This window comes from Syzygium oleosum, unplaced genomic scaffold, assembly GCF_021117445.2.
Source record: "Syzygium oleosum isolate NSW1041296 unplaced genomic scaffold, Sole_v2.1 Sole_v2.20, whole genome shotgun sequence".
Lineage (NCBI taxonomy): Eukaryota > Viridiplantae > Streptophyta > Magnoliopsida > Myrtales > Myrtaceae > Syzygium > Syzygium oleosum.
In genome coordinates this window covers 972466-989731 of record NW_026607504.1, presented here as the reverse complement: position 1 = coordinate 989731, position 17266 = coordinate 972466, and the positions used below count along the sequence as shown (strand labels likewise).

Here is a 17266-nt window from a genome sequence, read left to right as displayed (position 1 = left end):
AGAGCCACACCATTTAGTGGAGGAGATATGGAACTGAAACAGGAAAAAGATTTGACAAACGGCTTTAAAGAAGAGTGACCTCTACCTCCTTCAGAAAGATAATTATGTCCCCATTGCAAGATTCTTGAGTGTTCTACAGGTTCTCAAAATCATGCAACCGCAGCTGTATACAAGCAGAGACATGCACACACCCAACCACATTCGCACACGAGCATGCATGCCCAGCAAATCAAAGCAAGGTTTACACCGATGGCCATTATCTCTCCATAAACACATGCAGGGCATTTCACTTGCTTGGTCATTTCTCTAACAGCAAGAGTAGCATCTGTGATGTAGCCACCTGTGAATCATAAAATCTGTACAACTATCTCTAGGAACAGTAACAATGAAGAAGATCGCTAGTGAAGGTGCCATTAAATTCTTGGGCAACAAAGGATTCTCAAAAATTGCCACCTTGTTGTCTTGTTGGCATTACAGGTCTAACTACATCTTCGAAAGCAACAAGAGCATCTCCAGCTCCAAAAGTAAGTTGCTCCAAACTTGACAAATTATAGAAGACCTGTCAAGAACACTTCAAGTTTTCGGCTTCTTTGGTGCTCCCAAATTACTAGGCTCAGGCTTCCGCTTTATCCCCAAGAAATGCTCAACCTAGAATACAGCCGAACATCAGAACCTATGAAGTATGAACCAAGGGCAGGTGCTTTAAAAGCCAGGACAAAGGAATGAGGGCATAGATGGAAAGAGAAGATTCCCAGGTAAAAGAAACAAAACGAGAAGAGAAAAGCCCTAATACCATCTGACAAACCCAGCTTGATAAAAATATCACTAGAATTGTGATGCCTAAGACCTTGCTTTTCTTCTAAAAGTCTAGTGACTCAACTAAAATGTATCTGGAAGCAGAAGTACAAAAATGATCAAATGGTGGCAAATACTCATAAAAATTATTCCAAGTGGAGTTAAAAGTATAGCCTGGCAATGCCACATGCATATAAAACTTTGAACCTGAGACGCATCGTGATAATTGGCGTTAAAGATTATAGTGCAAAAAAACTAAAGCCAATTTCCTGTTTGCAAAAAAATAATAGTAATCCTACATTCAAACTTGGGTCGACACTGACCTTCCTATCTCCAAGCATGGGTGTTAAGCTCCCAGGATCTTTCTCAATGGTGGCAAAACCACTTCTCGGATCACTGTTTTGACTGCAAACAACCCAGAAGAAAAAAAATCAATTAAATAAACAGGCACAAAGCAACAAAAATCTAATCATTATTTATCATTCAATTACGATAGTAAATATACATTGCAAAAAGTCTAGCCTAGACTTCTTATATGATGTCTGATTGTCTTCTTAGATATAAATTGTTTATGATCAATCAAGCAAGTCAGACCACTCAAATTTCCATTAAGATGCCGCCTTTTTAAATATAATGAGAGAGGCATCTATAGGCTGATCTATGATGCATGGTCATTGGTTATGATTTATTAGTTAACAAATTCACAAGTCTAGGAACTGGAGATTCCTCTCAAAACGTCTGGGGACATATAATCCAGAAAGAGTCTTCCGGGCAGTGATCTATGGAGCTGTACATAAGCAAACAGAAACATATCCTTGACAGAGTCCAGGCTCCAAGGAATGTGGGATAAATAGAAAATCTGAAGAAGCAAATGAAAAAGACAGTTGAGCACTTTGGTCGTGGAACAAGACACTCCACATTGACATCTTATAGAGTCAGGTTAATCTAAAATGTTACGTACTTAATTGCCAGTGAATAAAGAAATAGCAACTTGATTATTTAACACAGGAAAACATACCCTGGCTTAACATGACCACTAAGCACAAGATAAGGTGTCTTCATTTGAGCTTGAGCTTCCCTCATCCTCTCTGCAGACAAAGAAGGCGTGTCTGAATTCTTCATCTGCTTCAACTTCAATTCCTCATGGTATTGCTTCATGCGCTTCTCTTGCTTCATTTTGCCAGGCCCTTTTCCATGAAATTTATGGGAAATCAATCGGAAAGCTTCCTTTGGGGTTAACTGTTGCAAAACAATCAAAGTAATGAATTGGCTTTTCATTGTCATACGCAAAAAAAATTATAATGGAGAATTTAGTATTACAAGGCTATTTTATGATATCTAATATTTTTTCCTTTCAACAAACTTACTATTCGGCCAAATTCATCCGTCCTTTCAATACGGATCTCTTTCGGTCCATCATCTGCAATGCCTACGAGCTTGCTTTTCTTCTTATCCATGTTTCTACCACCCCACTCAACAGTTTCTTTAAGCGTTCCCCGTTCCTTGAGCAGCCTTAGGGCACCTGACAGCCCTTTCCCCACTGCAGCTTCATGAATTGTCTCATCTGGGACAGCTTCCTCCATATCCTCATCAACAGGACCTTCATCATCACCAAATTCTTTAAATTCTGTCCAGCCTCCGGGCTCATCTTTTATTTCATTATCAGATGTTACCGGTGCTTCGTCTTCATCCATGAAGACATCTTCAGTGTCAGGCTTACGAGATGCTGGAACATGAGGGGTAATGGCACGATTTCAGTAACTCTCTTGATGAGAAAGTAACATCACAAATTCTTTCAGACACCAAAGGCCATATCAAGTGACCATAATAAAGCAATTGGTGGATATAACACCAATTTGAAGAGGAAGCAAATTCAATTACATGAATGGAATCTCATAACTGCAATGCAAGCCCAATATGCACGTCCCTCTCTCCTTCAGTAGAATTAACAGCATTCTTGGACAGCATATATCCTGAGTACTTATTGTGGTTTTAAAACTAAGCAATTCCAATATGGCCAAAAAAGTTTAATAAGTCCACCACTCTTTAAGACAGCAATCCCCTTGACCAGCAATTAAGAATTTTATGATAGTTCAAAAGTTTAAATGCATCCCAAATAAACAAGCCAATGTGACTGCATGAGCAACAGACTGCAAATTGTATGTGAAAAGTTTGCTTGTTTGCAAGTTGTCCAGTATGTTGTTCTGCGAGGCATATCAAGTGCACTGCTAGTTTGCACAAACACAAAACGCGAGTTCTAAAAGATGTCACTTATAAACAATCTTTCGGTATGCATACAACATGTTGCTCATTGAGCATCCGAACATTTCCAGGATTCTAAACTAAACAGCCAACTTAAACTAGTTTTGACCCAATAAGCAGAGGTGCTACCCAAATCAGCAAAAGGCAGTAATCTAAAAATCTGGAGAACAAAATAAGGGTTCGACAGTTGAGAAAGAAAATATGATTACATATTGTCCAGGCCAACACAGAATTAATCAAGCGTATACCTTCATCAACCTCGAGGCCTGAAACAAACCCTTCTATTTCTGTCATGACAACCCTGCTTTCCTGTGACTCTCCAGTCGCAAGACTCTGATTTTCTGCATTGTGTGTGCTGGGAATACGAGTGGCACGAAGAGCTATCGCTTTAGGACCAGAAGCTCCCTCCTCTTCTCGCTTCTTTAGAGCCAATTTCCTTGCTCTCTCTAAAGATTTATAAAGATCTTCATCATCGTCGGCAATGACCATGTTTTCGTCATTCTCCGCCTTAACAGGAAGAGTTTGCTCCACCCGCAGTGACCTAGATGCCTCCTCTGCTTTAGCATAGGCCAATTGGTAGGCATTCTTTCTCATCTCAGCCTCGATTTTCTCTTGTTCCTCTCTGCTAGCCTGCCTCCTCCCATCCTTACGTGATCCAAGATCTCCAACACCCAACCCTGCCGAAACTGCTTCTGCTTCAAGGGCATCTAAGTCCAACTTCTCTTTCTTCCGTAAGGATTTCTTCTTCTTGGGCTTTCTGAATTGTAGCATTTCTTCTTGAGTGTAATAATCGGACGAGGTCTTGGCAGATGAGCTGAGATCTTCATAATGACTACTTGAAGAAGCACTCTGTAGCCTCCTTCTTAGCTGTATATGAAGCACATGAAACTTCTTTAGAACAACCAAGCAGACCTCATTCCTATTCTAACTAATGCTGAACCACAATATGCAGAAAAATTAGTTACCTCTTCCAGTTTCTTTTCAGCTTCGTTGGTGAAACGTCCACTTGAGTCAAGAGTTACCCCCTGAAACCATCAAAAGATGTGGGAACTCAATAGCTAGATATAACACTTGTAATCAGATAAGAGAAAAAAACTAACCTCATCTTGAGCCGGATCATCATATTGTGGAAGCATTTTCTTCTCCGATGCAGGGTCATCACTGAATCTGAAACGACAGTGCCAATAATAAGTTGAGTGTATGCAAATACAACTAGGGATAAGAATATTGCTTACTTGTCATCATATATTCCAGTTTTCTTCTTGGCAGCTTTGTAAGCATCATCCCTCTGTTTCTGCTCTCCAATTTCCACGTTCTCAAGCATATCAACTTCTGCATTTACAAGCAAAACTAGATCAAACATAAAATTAAACAAGTAATAAGGACCAAAGATAACACGATTGCCAAAGGCTTACCTTCATTGACGTCTCCATTTGCAAGTATGTTCTGATCTTTGAGTGTCAAAACAACTGCTCCACCTTCAATAACCTTATCAAGTCCGTGAAGTACTTTCACCCCCGCTAGATCATCTGTCAACAAAGTCGTTCTATATGCAATAAGATCAATCTTATAGAAGCTTAAAGCACAATAAAAAAATACGTATCGATATTCCCTACAACAATAAACAAGGATAAATCAAGTAGAGATAAGACCATTCTGGACGGAATAAGCTACACTTAGCAAGTGCATGAATGAAAAAGAAGGCTGAGCAAATACAACAGCACGCATGCACCATTAGGTCCTAATAATCTCATGTTCTAGTGTTCCCAACACAATTGCAAAGCATGAGTGTAAGTTTGACAATGGCATATAGTCAACTCATCACATGCTTCTTAGTTCAACAGAAGTCATAAAGCAGAAAGTATAGAACATGTACATGATGTAATTCACAAAAGTTCTCTAAAAGATTAATCTTTATCCAGGAGTTGAAGAAATCATACGAGCATTTCTGGGAACTTCTTGCTCATCTTCGCTCTCTCCGTGACCAATATCATCCTGATAATGAGCATAAGAGGATTAGTTACCTAGTTACGTACATCAATTACGTATTTATAAAAAGGCATCTAAAATCACAATCTGACCTGCTCCTCAAATACTTTCGATAGCCGCAGGACTTTCTCCCTTTCTGCATTCCTTTTCTGTTCAAGCTTACGACTCCTATTAACCCATGCCAATATCTCAGACGCACCCTCAGACTCGGGCTGTCTTTTCAGTCTCTCTTCTTTTGCCCTATATAGAAGACAGATATTCAACTTCTTTCTTCACATCACAGAAATAGAGCAGTTAAAAAAAGACTGACTTTACATGTTAATGGGTGAAAGCAAATGGTAACAGGTTTGAGGATCAGACCAAGTAGAAAAAACAAATGCATATCATGCAAGTCTTTAGTAAAAATCCATGGAGCAAAAAAATCCAGAATGTTTAACCCCAATTGTCCTTGAGTTTTGAGGATCAGAACAGCATGCCTTAGTGAAGTCGCAACATGTACTCGGGAACAAAAAGGTTGAAAACCTAGTGCGATCGAGATTCAGATACAACTTGACTGAACATAGAAAACCAATTCCCTAAAAGCACAATGAATGTCCACTTACTTTGAGATGCGGCCCTGTAGTTCGGAGGCGGACAACCTAGCTCCATCCGAAGCACTATCAGGATTTTGCCCGTGCCCAACATCTTCCTTTTCTTCGGCAATGTCAAATTCCACTCTATCACCCTTGCTCCTATCATAGTCGTGTGCATCCCCTTTCTTGATTACCCTTTCTTTATCTCTAGACCTGTCTCTGTCATGATCTTCCTCCCTGTCCCTCTGCCTATTGCTCTTCTCCTTTGCTTCATCTGTCAACCTGTCCTTCTCCTTTTCTCTCCCTTTGTCTCTATACTTTTCTCTCTCCTTCTCCCTTGGCTTCTCCTTTTCCCTCTCTCTTTCTTTCTCCCTGCTACTCTTCTCTTTCCCCTTCTCTTTGTCATCACTCTCCTTTTCTACCTCTCGATCCTTCCGTCTATCCTTTCGATCTTTTTCCCTCTCGCGCTCGCGCTCCTTGTCTCTATGTTTGTCACGCTGTTCATAATCTCTCTCTTTCTCTCTACCCTTAGTAATCCTGCCCCTATCCTTCTCGTGCTCTTCTCCATCTTCCTTCCTCCTATCCTTCTCACGCTCATCTCTATCATCCTTCCGCCTATCCCTAATTGAGAGCCTATCATCTTTTGCTTCTTTATCTTTTTCTTTGTTCCCTTGATCCTTCTCTTCTCGGTGACCACTCTTTTTCCGATCCTTATTCCTATGCTTACTCGAATCTCTAGACTTATGCCCACCAATTTCCTCGGAATCACCGTCTCCCACATCTCGCTTCTCTCTGGAGGGAGATTCATCTAATTCCATCTCCTCACTCTATTCAAGTTTCGAACCCTTTACGCCAATGCTATAACCTTCAGCCAGGTGCTGCCAATGATGCCTGTTCAAGGAGGGTTGTTTGTATAAGATGATTAATGTGAGGACATCAGTCAGATGGAAATGCTACTACTTCCTGTCAAAAGCATGAGAAAAAAATGTTCGGCAATGTAGTTTGATATTCCCATTAATTGATGAAGTTACCCTAACTTTTCCAAAATCAAAGGCACTCATCATCAACATAAATCAAACTTTTCTCTTATTATCTATTGAAGCAAAAGTTCTTTCTCTGCATCTTACTTACATGCATAAACACGATAGAGATTTTACACCCGTTTGCCACTTCCAATTTTTCATGTTCCATGCGCGAAACAATCATTGCCCTCTTAAGTAAACAAGAAACACAAAAGCAGGCAATTATGTATTTCGTAGAATCAACAAAGAGCAACACGAAAGCAAACTCGAGGCAGAGCTCAACCGATTCAAACCATCGATTCGCGACAGGAACAACCGGAAACTAGGGACGCAATCCGTTTTTACGATGATAAAAAAGATTCGACCGACATCAAAAGGGGAATTGCAAAGCCCAAGCAAGAAGAAACCCTAACAGCAAGCAGAACTCCAATTCAGGAACCAAGTTGGTAAGGTAACTAATTCACGAACTCCCCCAATAAAATGAAGTTCCAAAAAACACGAGCTGAAACCCGTCTGAAATCGACCAAATTTACCTGATTGAGACGACTGAGCTCGCAATTCTAGATTCGCGAGAGATAGAACAGAGCAGGGGCGAGCGTAATGGGAAGGTGGATAGAGAAGAAGACAACCCTGTGGCTTCTCAATTGCTGAAGAGCGTCGGCTGCGCGACGAATGAATTTCGCGGAGGACACGCCAAATTAACTCTCCGCGAGCCCTAGCTTGAACTGGACGCACTTTCTCTGAAGATTTTGAAGGCAGAGAATTAGCTTTGATGAAGCAGGAGCCGACGCAACAGCCGCACGTCGGAGGAGTTCGATGAGGCCGAGTGTAGTGCCGCTAAAACGCCATGTCGTAGTGGTGGCGAGAGTCAGACTCGCGCCTGTTATATTCTGACATTAACGAAATCTTGATTTATGCTCGATACGAAATCTTTGATTAATTAGGCCAATTATGCCGTATCGTTGTTCATAAGAGGTTTATTTTCTTTTGACAGTTAATAAGAAATTTTGATTGGAAAAAGAAGGAAAAGGTACATTTCATATTTATTACGGCATAAATCTCATCAGTCACGTGTAGATTAAGTGAGCAATCACGATTCGTCACGACTTGCGAGAAGAAGTCAACGGTGCCTTCTTTTTATATTTCGCATGAATGACTTTGAGGGATTGTTTTCCATCTCTTTTACTTTTTGCTATTTTCTTTTCATTGGAGTATTTAAAATGTGCTCAAGACTCCCTAAATCTTCATAAGCACGTAAATGCCGACATTTGAAAGGTAGAGTTGGCAAAATGGGTTAACTCATAATTAACGAGCTCCTATAGAATGCGTAACTCATTTAATGGTAAAGCAGGGCAAAATGAGTTAATGAAAAAATAATGCCCTATAAAATGGGTTATTTTGGGTCATGATGGGTTGCTTAAATGACTCGTATTTTAATTCAATTGACCTTTTAAGATTAAAACGGGTGTGGAGACTTAACTTTAAAGGAAAATCGATTTTGTTAATTTGAACTTAAGAATTAAATGGATTGCAAAGTAAAATGATTCTCATTGTTTGCATGTTCAATTCTGATGCGATTATTGGATTATTCGTCATTCAATTTTGACAAACCCAACAAAGATATCATTGTAAAACACACATGGCCAATCAACGGATCAACGATGTATCATCCAAACCTATCAAAAAACACAAATAAGGTTAACATCCCCTAATAGTAATATTGAATAGTTAGCATTGACATTCATTAACATTTCGAATGCAATGGAATAGAATTGGAAGAATGGAATGAAATAGAAATTACCATCATTTTCTTTGATTGTAAAAAAAAAAAACCGCTCATGAGTGAGGTGGGACAAGCCAAAAGAAGTGAAAACTTTTTATTTTATTAATTTACTTTTTTATTTTAATGCAAAATATTATCTAAATATCACAATTTTTTTTTGTCAAACAAGTATCATAGTTCTGAAGAGCTTAAAATAAGAATTTTCACAGGATGAAATAAATATTGATGTATTTTGATTACTATATGTTGGATTCTGTCGAGTATGTGTTGCTTAAATTGTAATTGAGTAAAAATGGATAAACATTAATTAAATGAATCAATTTGGATCAGACCATTTTCGACTTCGACTTTGACATGATTTGCCCATTTGACAGGCTAATGAAAAGAGGAGTTTTGACAAGTATTCATAGACCCGCAGCAAACGATTGAAAGATGTTCACCAATGAAAGGATATTCTTACTTCTAAGCTGATGATCTGAAACAATTTTAGCGACCAGGAAAGTCACATCACTAAAAGACCCTGTATACAAGCACAACGTAGAATCGATGTTACCATAACTCCAAATGTATCTAACAAATCTGCCAACGGATTAGAGGACAGCTAATCAAAGGACTAAAATCAGGTAGGACTCTCCCTTCATATTACGAAAACTTAAAGACGAGAAAACCGACCTTGACGCGTTAAGATCTACAAACCACTCCCCCTAACTTGCGCAATTAAAATTTACTTACATGCAATTAGAAAGGTTAAGAATGGACCTAAAAGTGTGAAACCCTACTAATGGATTGTTCCTGGATTCATCCTACAGGCTACAACACAATCGGGACTCTCCAACTAAAGACCCGACCCTCAATGGACTCCCCTACCACATGATTGCATGAACTCTCAGCACATCTCAGGTGAAAGTCTCAGCCGGAACCTTCCACTGGCAAATTGAGATCAGGCAGCTCAAAGAGTCTTTCACAAGTTTCGACCTTGCATGTTTTCGATGCGCTGCTGCACGGGGTACAGGAACTGACGTTCAGCGGTTGCTCTTCAGGAGTTGTCTCGGCTTCCCGCTTACATTGCGTGTCAAGCTGTGCAGCGATACAAAATCACCATCAGCGTCGAGATTCAAAGAATAATTCACTAATCCGAATCTGTAGCCATTCCAAACAAGTTGCCCAAAACAAGATAGTGTCATCAGTTACAAGGTACGATAGCCACTTCGCTTCTTTGGTTTCTTATAATGTTGACTCAGATACAATTAATTAAGGAATAAAAACATGAAAAGGATTAAGGCTAAATAATGATTTAAGTTATTTGCCGATCAAAAGGACATGAGAAATAAATATGCAAAGCTCTTAATGTTGGAAGACCCAACTCTACGATTTGGCATTGATCATTGATGTGGAAATATATCTTGATTATTGATATAGTTCCTTGATACCCAATCGATAGACTATCGGACCTTCCAAATTATTACAAAAAAGATACAACTTCGTACAGCTTAGCACGAGAAAGGAAACCTCACCTTCATCTTCTTCAAGCTTTCGTTCGCAAGTCTTTGCTTCTCAACAACACGACGCAAGTTTGCCAATCCCTGCCCATCGAGAAAAGCGAAAACTCATCCATCTAAGACAAAGCATTCTACTCCGATGCTAAAGAGCGGCAACTCGCAACACGGAAAGAAGAAAACATACCCATCTTAGTCTCCTTCTTTCCTTCAAGAGCTTGTTCTCCTCCTCCCTCAGTTCAGCTAGTGTCTGCCACACGTGTCAAAGATATATCCGCACAAATTAGAGGGAGTACGACGATGTACAACAAATTTTAAACAAGATGAACTACCATAATCTCTATGTAACACGTCACGTCGAGTACTACTCTAACTGTATGTCTGTGGACACTTTTCTAATAACTTCACTTGTATTACCGAGACCACGAAGAAATTTATAAGACCAAGAATTTGTTACCTTTTTCTTTCTCGGCCTCTTGCTGGGTGTGGCGGCGCTCGTGGTCGTGCTCCCATTGGTGGTCTGGATGACATTTCCCACAAGTCAGTCAGTTGGTCCGTGATGAAATTAAACAACAGCAAAAGCAAAACTGGGACTGTCAAGCACTTGAACTGGAAAGCATCATCTGATTAGATAAGAAGAGCAACTCGCAGCTGGAGAGGGACAAAAAAGAAAGAACGTGAGTGGATAACTCGAGCTGGGTTTGCTGACGATCCGCCATTGTATATGCTTTTGGTCATTGGCCATATCGGGCAACTCAAATTGGGCCCGGTAGCTCAATACCCGAAGAGGAGCCCACGCAAGTGTCAAAAAGCCCATGCACGAAAAGAAAATGAACAAGGTTCGGAAAGGGGTCCCTTTACTAGAATAACAGCAACTCCAACGCCTCTGATTCAGGATGACAATACTTCCGTGGTACTTTTTTGACCTTAAAAACAATGAGAAAAACCTTCATACAACGCGAACTCAGTGCATAGAAATTTCACGTGCTTAGACCCAATCCAAAAGGTACCAGAAACAGGCCCAATCAAGACCGTCCATCGTGCGTGCCAAAAAAGGCTTAGCATCCCCCAACTTCTGACCCTGCCAAACCGTCTAAATAAACTCGCCCTCCGCTTTTTGTCTGTTGCCCATTTGTGCAAATTCGGTGACGGGGGGGGTTGTCATGCAAAGCAAGTCCACACAAAAGCGACAGCCAATCGTTGCTACGCAGCACTGCTCTGTCACGTGAAAAGTAAGCAAAAAGCAAGAGCAGGAAATGGAGACCGACTATTTCATGGTGCGACGAGATGAAGATCGAGCTGATCGTTCCTTAAGGGAAACGATTTCAGGGTCGTAGCAAGTACGGAAAAACTGTTCTTTGAGATGATTCGGCGGTACTTGCCATCGATACATGAAGATGCTTCCCCCATGGACGCGAGCGATGGCCGAAACAGGGCCAACTTGCATGCGCCCACAGGGGACCGTAAAGTGAGGCGGAACGCACCGAATAATTCGGCTCCCGCAAAGCAAAGTTCAACATAAAGCACACAACCACTACCCAACCCAACCAAAACTGCACGCACTCCCATTTTTTTGCCACGACAACACGCCACCCATCCCCCCCCCCCTAACAACGTATGCCCATTTTACCCAAATGCCCCTGTACCTTGCAAACCCACTTTAGCAAAGGCGCGTTGTGGGTTGACCCCTCGCAAAAGAAAAGACGCTGAAAATCTCGAGAGCTAAGGAAAGAGACCCTTTTGTTTGCACCGTCAATATCTCTATACGAGCATATTGGACCGGAGCAAAGGATCCGAATGGGTCAGTCACGACCCGGGAAAAAACAAGCAGTCCCGTTTTCAAGGAAGCGTGTCTCTTTCTAAAAGTGTTTCTTCTTCTGCTCATATCCACTCCACGGGGTAAATACCCGAGGACACATGGGTCATTTTCGTCCACAGCTGGGAAACAGAGAGACCGCCCAACTGTTACTGTACTCGGACCTCGACTCGGACGCTGACAACCGTAAAAGCCCAAAGCCAACACCGATCTCCACCGTTGAATTTGGTGACGCGGAGGTCAGCAGGCCGTGTCTGACGGTTCGCGTGTTATGAGAACCGACGCGCCGATCTCCTCAAACCGCCGGCTCAAAAACAAGAAGCTCACACTCTCGCACAAGCCCTGCGAATCAGATTCGAGCCTATCGAGAGGCGACACGTGGCCGCGAGAGCCGACGATGTAGGAAAGAAGGTGCACGAGCGCAGTACGATTACAGTACACACCTTAGATCTTGCCTTTTCCGGTGACTTGACGACGGGGACGCCGCTACACTCCTCGTCGCCTCCTCCGCCTCCGCCGCCGCCGCCGCCGCCGCTGGTGGAGGTGGCGCCGCTCCAGGAGAGGGGAGTCGTCGGGCTCGCTCGGGCCGGCTCGCCGCCGCGCTTCTTCCGCCCGGGTTCCTTCGGCGCGGTCTTGGAGTTGGACGACCTCCGCTGGCGCACGGTCCAGTCGAGCTTCAGGGCGCGGGCGGCCGCCGCCGCCGCCGCCGCCGCGTGAGGCGGCGCGCCCGCGCTTTGGATCCGGAGGAGGAGCTCCGCCACGGTGGAGTCGTCCGTCATGGCGGTGGCCAGCCACTCAGCCTCGTCGTCGCAGGCCATGATGCGGGTCGTCTCAGACAGAGAGAGAGGGAGAGGGGGAGAGGGAGAGAGGCAGAAAAGCGCAAAAGGGACGGATGGTGGTGGTGGAAAAGGAGGTGGGAGGCTAAAGAAGGAAAATGGAAACGTAGGTTGTGCTGAATGTCGTGAAAAATAAGAATTTAACAAAAAATTTAAAAAAAATGCCATAATAATAATAAGAATAATAATGGCGTTTGATGATGGGATGGCGTTGGTGTGTGCTCGCGTTCGTTTGTGGAGGGATTTGTGGGCTTTGATTGATCATCTTCCCTTCTACTCGTGTGCGCGGGGCCCACCTTTGCGGGGGGACACGTGGCATCACGTCCCTTTCGCGTTCCGTTTACTTCTTCCTCCTGGTTGTGGAATTGGGGGCGAAAAATCTTACGACGACTCCGCGACCGTATTGGAAAGGTGCTGCCGTGGGGGTTCACGACGGAAATCTGACTACTCCCACCATACATGTTCAGCACGATACCATTTGATATTTGTCCGTAGCTAAAGGAAAAACAGTGGAACTGTGAAGTGTCGTTCCTCCCACTTTTTTTCCATTCCTTCGTTCGGTTTGACCAAACTTTCCTGTATCGTCAAGAAAATCGAATCGGGAAACATGATTCCATATCGTAAAAGGAAAACGTGCCAATGCGCATTGGAAATATAAAAATTGGAATTGATTATCTCTTCTAATAGCAAACATACTAAATTCACCTAGTGTAAAGTCGGAAACAAATGAGGCGTTTGGTTCGGCTTTTGGTTCAGCATTTGGCCAGATGCTGGCTTTGGGCTTTCGACATTTTCGAAATTCTATCTCTACAGAATTTATTGACTTTTTTTCTTCCCATCTTACCCTCACTAGCTTTCTCATATTCTCCTTTTACCCTCGTTAAGGATAGATTGTGGCTAGTTGCCAACAAGCCCAAGCGTTGCGCGTCACCGGCGACGGTGTCTAAGCTTGTCGGTGAGGGCCGCCTGAGGTCGTACGACCCTCACCAAGGGTCGCCCGAGGTCAAGCTATCTTGGTCAATGGCCATCGGCATCAGATCTGGCTTGCCGACGGCCTCAGCTCTTTGTCGAAGCCGGTGAACAGTTTGATTTTTTTTTAATAGAAAAATTGCCGCCAAAGGCCTATGCAAATTTTTTTTTGCCAAGTACTACTTTTGTTTTGTAAATGTGTTTTTACTAAACGCAATTTACATTTTCCAAAAAGGTTTTATGCTTTCGGCATTTGGATTTTGCCAAAATCCATATCCAAAGCCAACCTAAGAGGGCCCTCGGAGAGAGATGAAAATCTGTCAGTCAAGCCGGTCATCATTGTGCAAGACAACTTGAAATAAGAGGTGTAGTTAGACTAAAAGCCTCCAGTACTCATGCAGTTGAGAAGCAGGTGTCGAAAGTAATTTGGAAAGCCCAATGCCCACCTAAAATGCAGGCATCATTTGCGCTACCAGCAAGAACTTATTCCTAGGGAAGACGAAGCAGGATCCTCGTTTGCCTTTCTGCTGGGAAAAGGTGACCGTGGAGCATTTGCTGTTACCATGTGCTAGATGTAGAACTATTTGGTCTGGGTGTGCTGGCATCAGAATTTGTGAAGAGCAGATTACTACTTTTGATGCGTGGTTAAAGGAGTTGATCGAGGGATCTCGTTCAGATGTCAGTTTAGGCCTAGAGATTGTGATTAAAAAAGCCTTTTTGTTGCTGGTATATGTGGAAGAGTAGAAATGAGACGGGTATTAACCAGGCTGAACAACCTCCCCAAGTTGTGGTCTCCCTGATTAATACTGCGTTGAAGGGGTTTGTCCATGGCTGTGGAAGCAACAGGCAAGATTAGGAATGGTGCTCCTACAGTAGTTCTTTCTACAGAAATGGAAGAAGCGTTTCGGGGACGTTACAAAAATAAATTGTGATGGGGCTTTCGACGTGATACTTCACAAGCAGTTGGAATAGTGGCTGGGAATTCGGATGGAGAGCTTGTTGGTGGCAGAGGCTTCGCGGCTGATGCAGACTCGGTTGATATAACAGAAGCTCTTGCCATGTGTAACTCTATAAAAGTGGCTAAGGAAAAATCCTGGGGGCAACATCTGCATTGAAATGGACTCACTCGTTGTGCATAATGAGCTAACACAGAGGCATGGTAGAAAGTCTTGCGGAGCCTGTTCTTGCAGTCATTTCTAAAGAATTAGAGCATCTGCTGTTCCTAGAAAGCTTAAACAACATGTGTGGGCCATTGGGTAGATTCGCACTATAGGAGGAAGAAGATGGAGCCAATCAATTGGCATCTTGAACTCTCTATCTCCGCTGAAGTAGTTGCTAGTTTCTGAAGTGGGGGAACTTCCTCTATGAGTTTGTATTCTGACTTTCTCTGTTATGAATATATGGAAAACTTTCTATGGATGGACCGATCGATTACCGAGCAGTAATATGATTCGATTTTCACTGAAATTTCAAATGTACATGTTGGAATTATATGGTTAACAAGGCATTGAAGTCTTGACACTGTTCAGCTTGGTGATCATTTTCTTTTTGTTGTCATCTAACTTAAAAGGAATGTACAAACACCACAATCGCTTGCAAATGTTTCTTAACTTAATTATTCTTGACATGCAAAACAAACAAAAAAAACAGGTACTCGTTGACACCAAGAAGCCAAAGCAAACAGATCAGTTCTTGATTGACGACGAGTCCGACGGCGGCGAGAACTGAAACGGAGGCAAAAATGGAGTTGGCGGCGCCGACCATGTCGGAATGTCAGGGAACAGCGGAGGCGGCCAGACGAAATCCGGCGTTTGCGGGAGTTGAAATGCCGGTGGTGTTGGTAGTGGAAGTTCCGGTGTCAGGAATGGAAAGACAGGCGGCTCAGGCGCTGGAGGAGAGAAAATGGGGACGAGCGGGATCATCGGCGGTGGCAGGAAGAAGTCCGGTGGCGTCACCGGTAGGGTGAAAGGAGGCGGTGAGGACAGCAGTGGAAGTGGTGGTGCCTCTGAGGCGAAGTCAGGTGGTGATAGCCACGGGAACCACGGCGGTGCTTCCTGGACTACCGACGGCGGAGGAGAAGGAACCAGCGGTGGCGGGAAAATGAACTCGGTGGGTGGAGACAAGAACCACGGCGGCGGCGGAGAGGCCACTGGCGGGAGGGGTGGAGGGAGCTCTTCCGGCGGGGGCGGCGACGGCACAAGTGGGGGCGGAGGTAGGGAGGGTGGAGGTGGGGAGGGCGGCGGAGAGGACGGAGGGGGCGGGGACGGGGACGGGGAGGGCGGTGGAGAGGACGGAGGGGGCGGGGACGGGGACGGGGAGGGCGGCGGAGAGGACGGAGGGGGCGGGGACGGGGACGGGGAGGGCGGTGGAGAGGACGGAGGGGGCGGGGACGGGGACGGCGGTGGCGATTCCGGTACCGGTGATGGTGGGGGCGAGGAGGGTATAGGAGGGGTTTGCAGGACGGGCGGAGGGGACGAGATTAGCGGGGGCGGGAAGGGGATGGGGGGAGGGGAGAGGACAAGGGGTGGGGGAAGCGGACTGGGGGACGGCTGAGGGCGACGGCTAGGGCGAGGCGTGGACCGCGAGAACGGGTTGTCAGGAGAGGAAGAGGAGGTCGAGAAGGGCCATTGGCCGCAGCTTCCATAGAGGAAGCGGTAAAAGGGGTCGCAATTGGCTCTCGGTCTAGTCCTTATTCCTCGGCCACCGACGCTGCCGCCACTGCCACGTCTTGACGATCGGCTTCTCTTGTCTTGGGTTAGTGTTGATTCTTGGTGGCTTGGACTTGCTTCTCGTGTTGGGACGGAATGTGCGGTCGTCGGGGTTATGAGAAGCAACGACACTAGCACTAAAGCCACTACTTTGACGACTCTCTTAGCCTTCATTGTTGATATCTCGTGACTCTACTCTCATCTCCCTCTCAGTCTCCCCTCTTTGGCTTCGACTTCTAACTTCTTATCATGCATTGTCTTATGCATGAAACCTGGTGGTGTATATATAAGGGGAGCTTGCAAATCGACGGTGTGAGCTGCACGTTGACCGTAGCTGAACATATTCATTAGTGATTTTCTTGAGATATGTGCATATGGTTGTGCAAATTTGGCGTAGTAAATACGGGAAGGTGCAGCTAATGAATGAAGGTCGAAATCCGTGTGAATGGACATGGTTTGATTCCGTCGCTGCCCTGTGTCCCGCAAACGAAGGCACATTAACTCAACGCATGCCCAACAGAGATACCACAGAGAGGGCTGAACTTTAGTAGCTCCGGCTGGAAGAAATGGCAAATGGAAGGAGGGCAGGTCGCGTCGGTTGATGTGCCATTTTGGAGACGATGAAACCCTCTTTCAATGCGATTGTGCAGAAGCAGGGCCTGCCTGATTCTGCCCCACGTTTAATGCTTGCTTTGCTTTTGTCGAGGTTGTCTCGTTTGTTTGGATTTTGGTCAATAGAAGGTGATCATTCGATTCATTCCGCTCGTCAAGCAAATCATACGAAAAATAGCAATTCATAAATGGGTCATTGGACACTCGAAGTCACACGAGGGCAATCGCGTATTAAGAATCGTAAAATTTTCTTAATTAGTCACTTAGCATTATCCTTGGTAAATTAACCAAAATCAATCGAGGTCAAGAGATTAAAGAACTAGTTTTTTTTTTTTTTGATAACCCGTAAACTTCGCACGCCGACAATGAGAGAGAAACCCAAGTGACGCTAATAGCAGACCCACCA

At 44.1% G+C, this 17266-nt stretch overlaps 3 protein-coding genes across 5 annotated transcripts; 1 reads left to right on the top strand and 2 right to left on the bottom strand.

Annotated features, from left to right (window-relative positions):
• Positions 1-89: 89 nt before the first annotated feature.
• Positions 90-7458, bottom strand: LOC115689143 (SART-1 family protein DOT2). 3 transcript variants are annotated; one of them, XM_030615132.2, is made up of 13 exons: positions 7174-7458; positions 5649-6581; positions 5139-5286; positions 4998-5052; positions 4473-4586; positions 4293-4389; positions 4158-4224; positions 4023-4082; positions 3306-3924; positions 2163-2521; positions 1814-2034; positions 1119-1200; positions 90-648 (listed from the first exon to the last, which is right to left on the bottom strand). In XM_030615132.2, the coding sequence occupies exons 2-13, from the start codon at positions 6434-6436 to the stop codon at positions 574-576; spliced, it is 2685 nt and encodes an 894-aa protein (XP_030470992.1). In that variant the 5' UTR covers positions 6437-6581; positions 7174-7458; the 3' UTR covers positions 90-573. The 3 variants fall into 3 exon arrangements, with proteins under 3 accessions (XP_030470992.1, XP_030470991.1, XP_056176262.1); XM_030615131.2 differs by having other exon boundaries at positions 5649-6509; XM_056320287.1 differs by having other exon boundaries at positions 5649-6509; positions 7270-7458.
• A 1490-nt stretch (positions 7459-8948) lies between these two features.
• Positions 8949-12746, bottom strand: LOC115689090 (uncharacterized). The gene is made up of 5 exons (XM_030615056.2): positions 12179-12746; positions 10377-10439; positions 10107-10169; positions 9938-10006; positions 8949-9500 (listed from the first exon to the last, which is right to left on the bottom strand). The coding sequence occupies exons 1-5, from the start codon at positions 12737-12739 to the stop codon at positions 9333-9335; spliced, it is 924 nt and encodes a 307-aa protein (XP_030470916.2). The 5' UTR covers positions 12740-12746; the 3' UTR covers positions 8949-9332.
• A 2696-nt stretch (positions 12747-15442) lies between these two features.
• LOC115689089 (uncharacterized) lies at positions 15443-16093 on the top strand. Its single transcript, XM_030615055.1, has one exon. The coding sequence runs from the start codon at positions 15443-15445 to the stop codon at positions 16091-16093; it is 651 nt and encodes a 216-aa protein (XP_030470915.1).
• The last annotated feature ends 1173 nt before the right edge of the window (positions 16094-17266 follow it).

Coding starts and splice junctions, on each gene's coding strand:
- LOC115689143 (XM_030615132.2), bottom strand. CDS start 6,436: ATGGAATTAGATGAATCTCCCTCCAGAGAGAAGCGAGATGTGGGAGAC. Junction 5,287..5,648: donor CTACAGGGCCGCATCTCAAA/GTAAGTGGACAT, acceptor TCTTCTATATAG/GGCAAAAGAAGAGAGACTGA. Junction 4,587..4,997: donor AGAAGTTCCCAGAAATGCTC/GTATGATTTCTT, acceptor CTTTGTTGACAG/ATGATCTAGCGGGGGTGAAA.
- LOC115689090 (XM_030615056.2), bottom strand. CDS start 12,739: ATGGCATTTTTTTTAAATTTTTTGTTAAATTCTTATTTTTCACGACAT. Junction 10,440..12,178: donor CGGAAAAGGCAAGATCTAAG/GTGTGTACTGTA, acceptor AATGTCATCCAG/ACCACCAATGGGAGCACGAC. Junction 10,170..10,376: donor AGAGGCCGAGAAAGAAAAAG/GTAACAAATTCT, acceptor CACGTGTGGCAG/ACACTAGCTGAACTGAGGGA.
- LOC115689089 (XM_030615055.1), top strand. CDS start 15,443: ATGGGGACGAGCGGGATCATCGGCGGTGGCAGGAAGAAGTCCGGTGGC.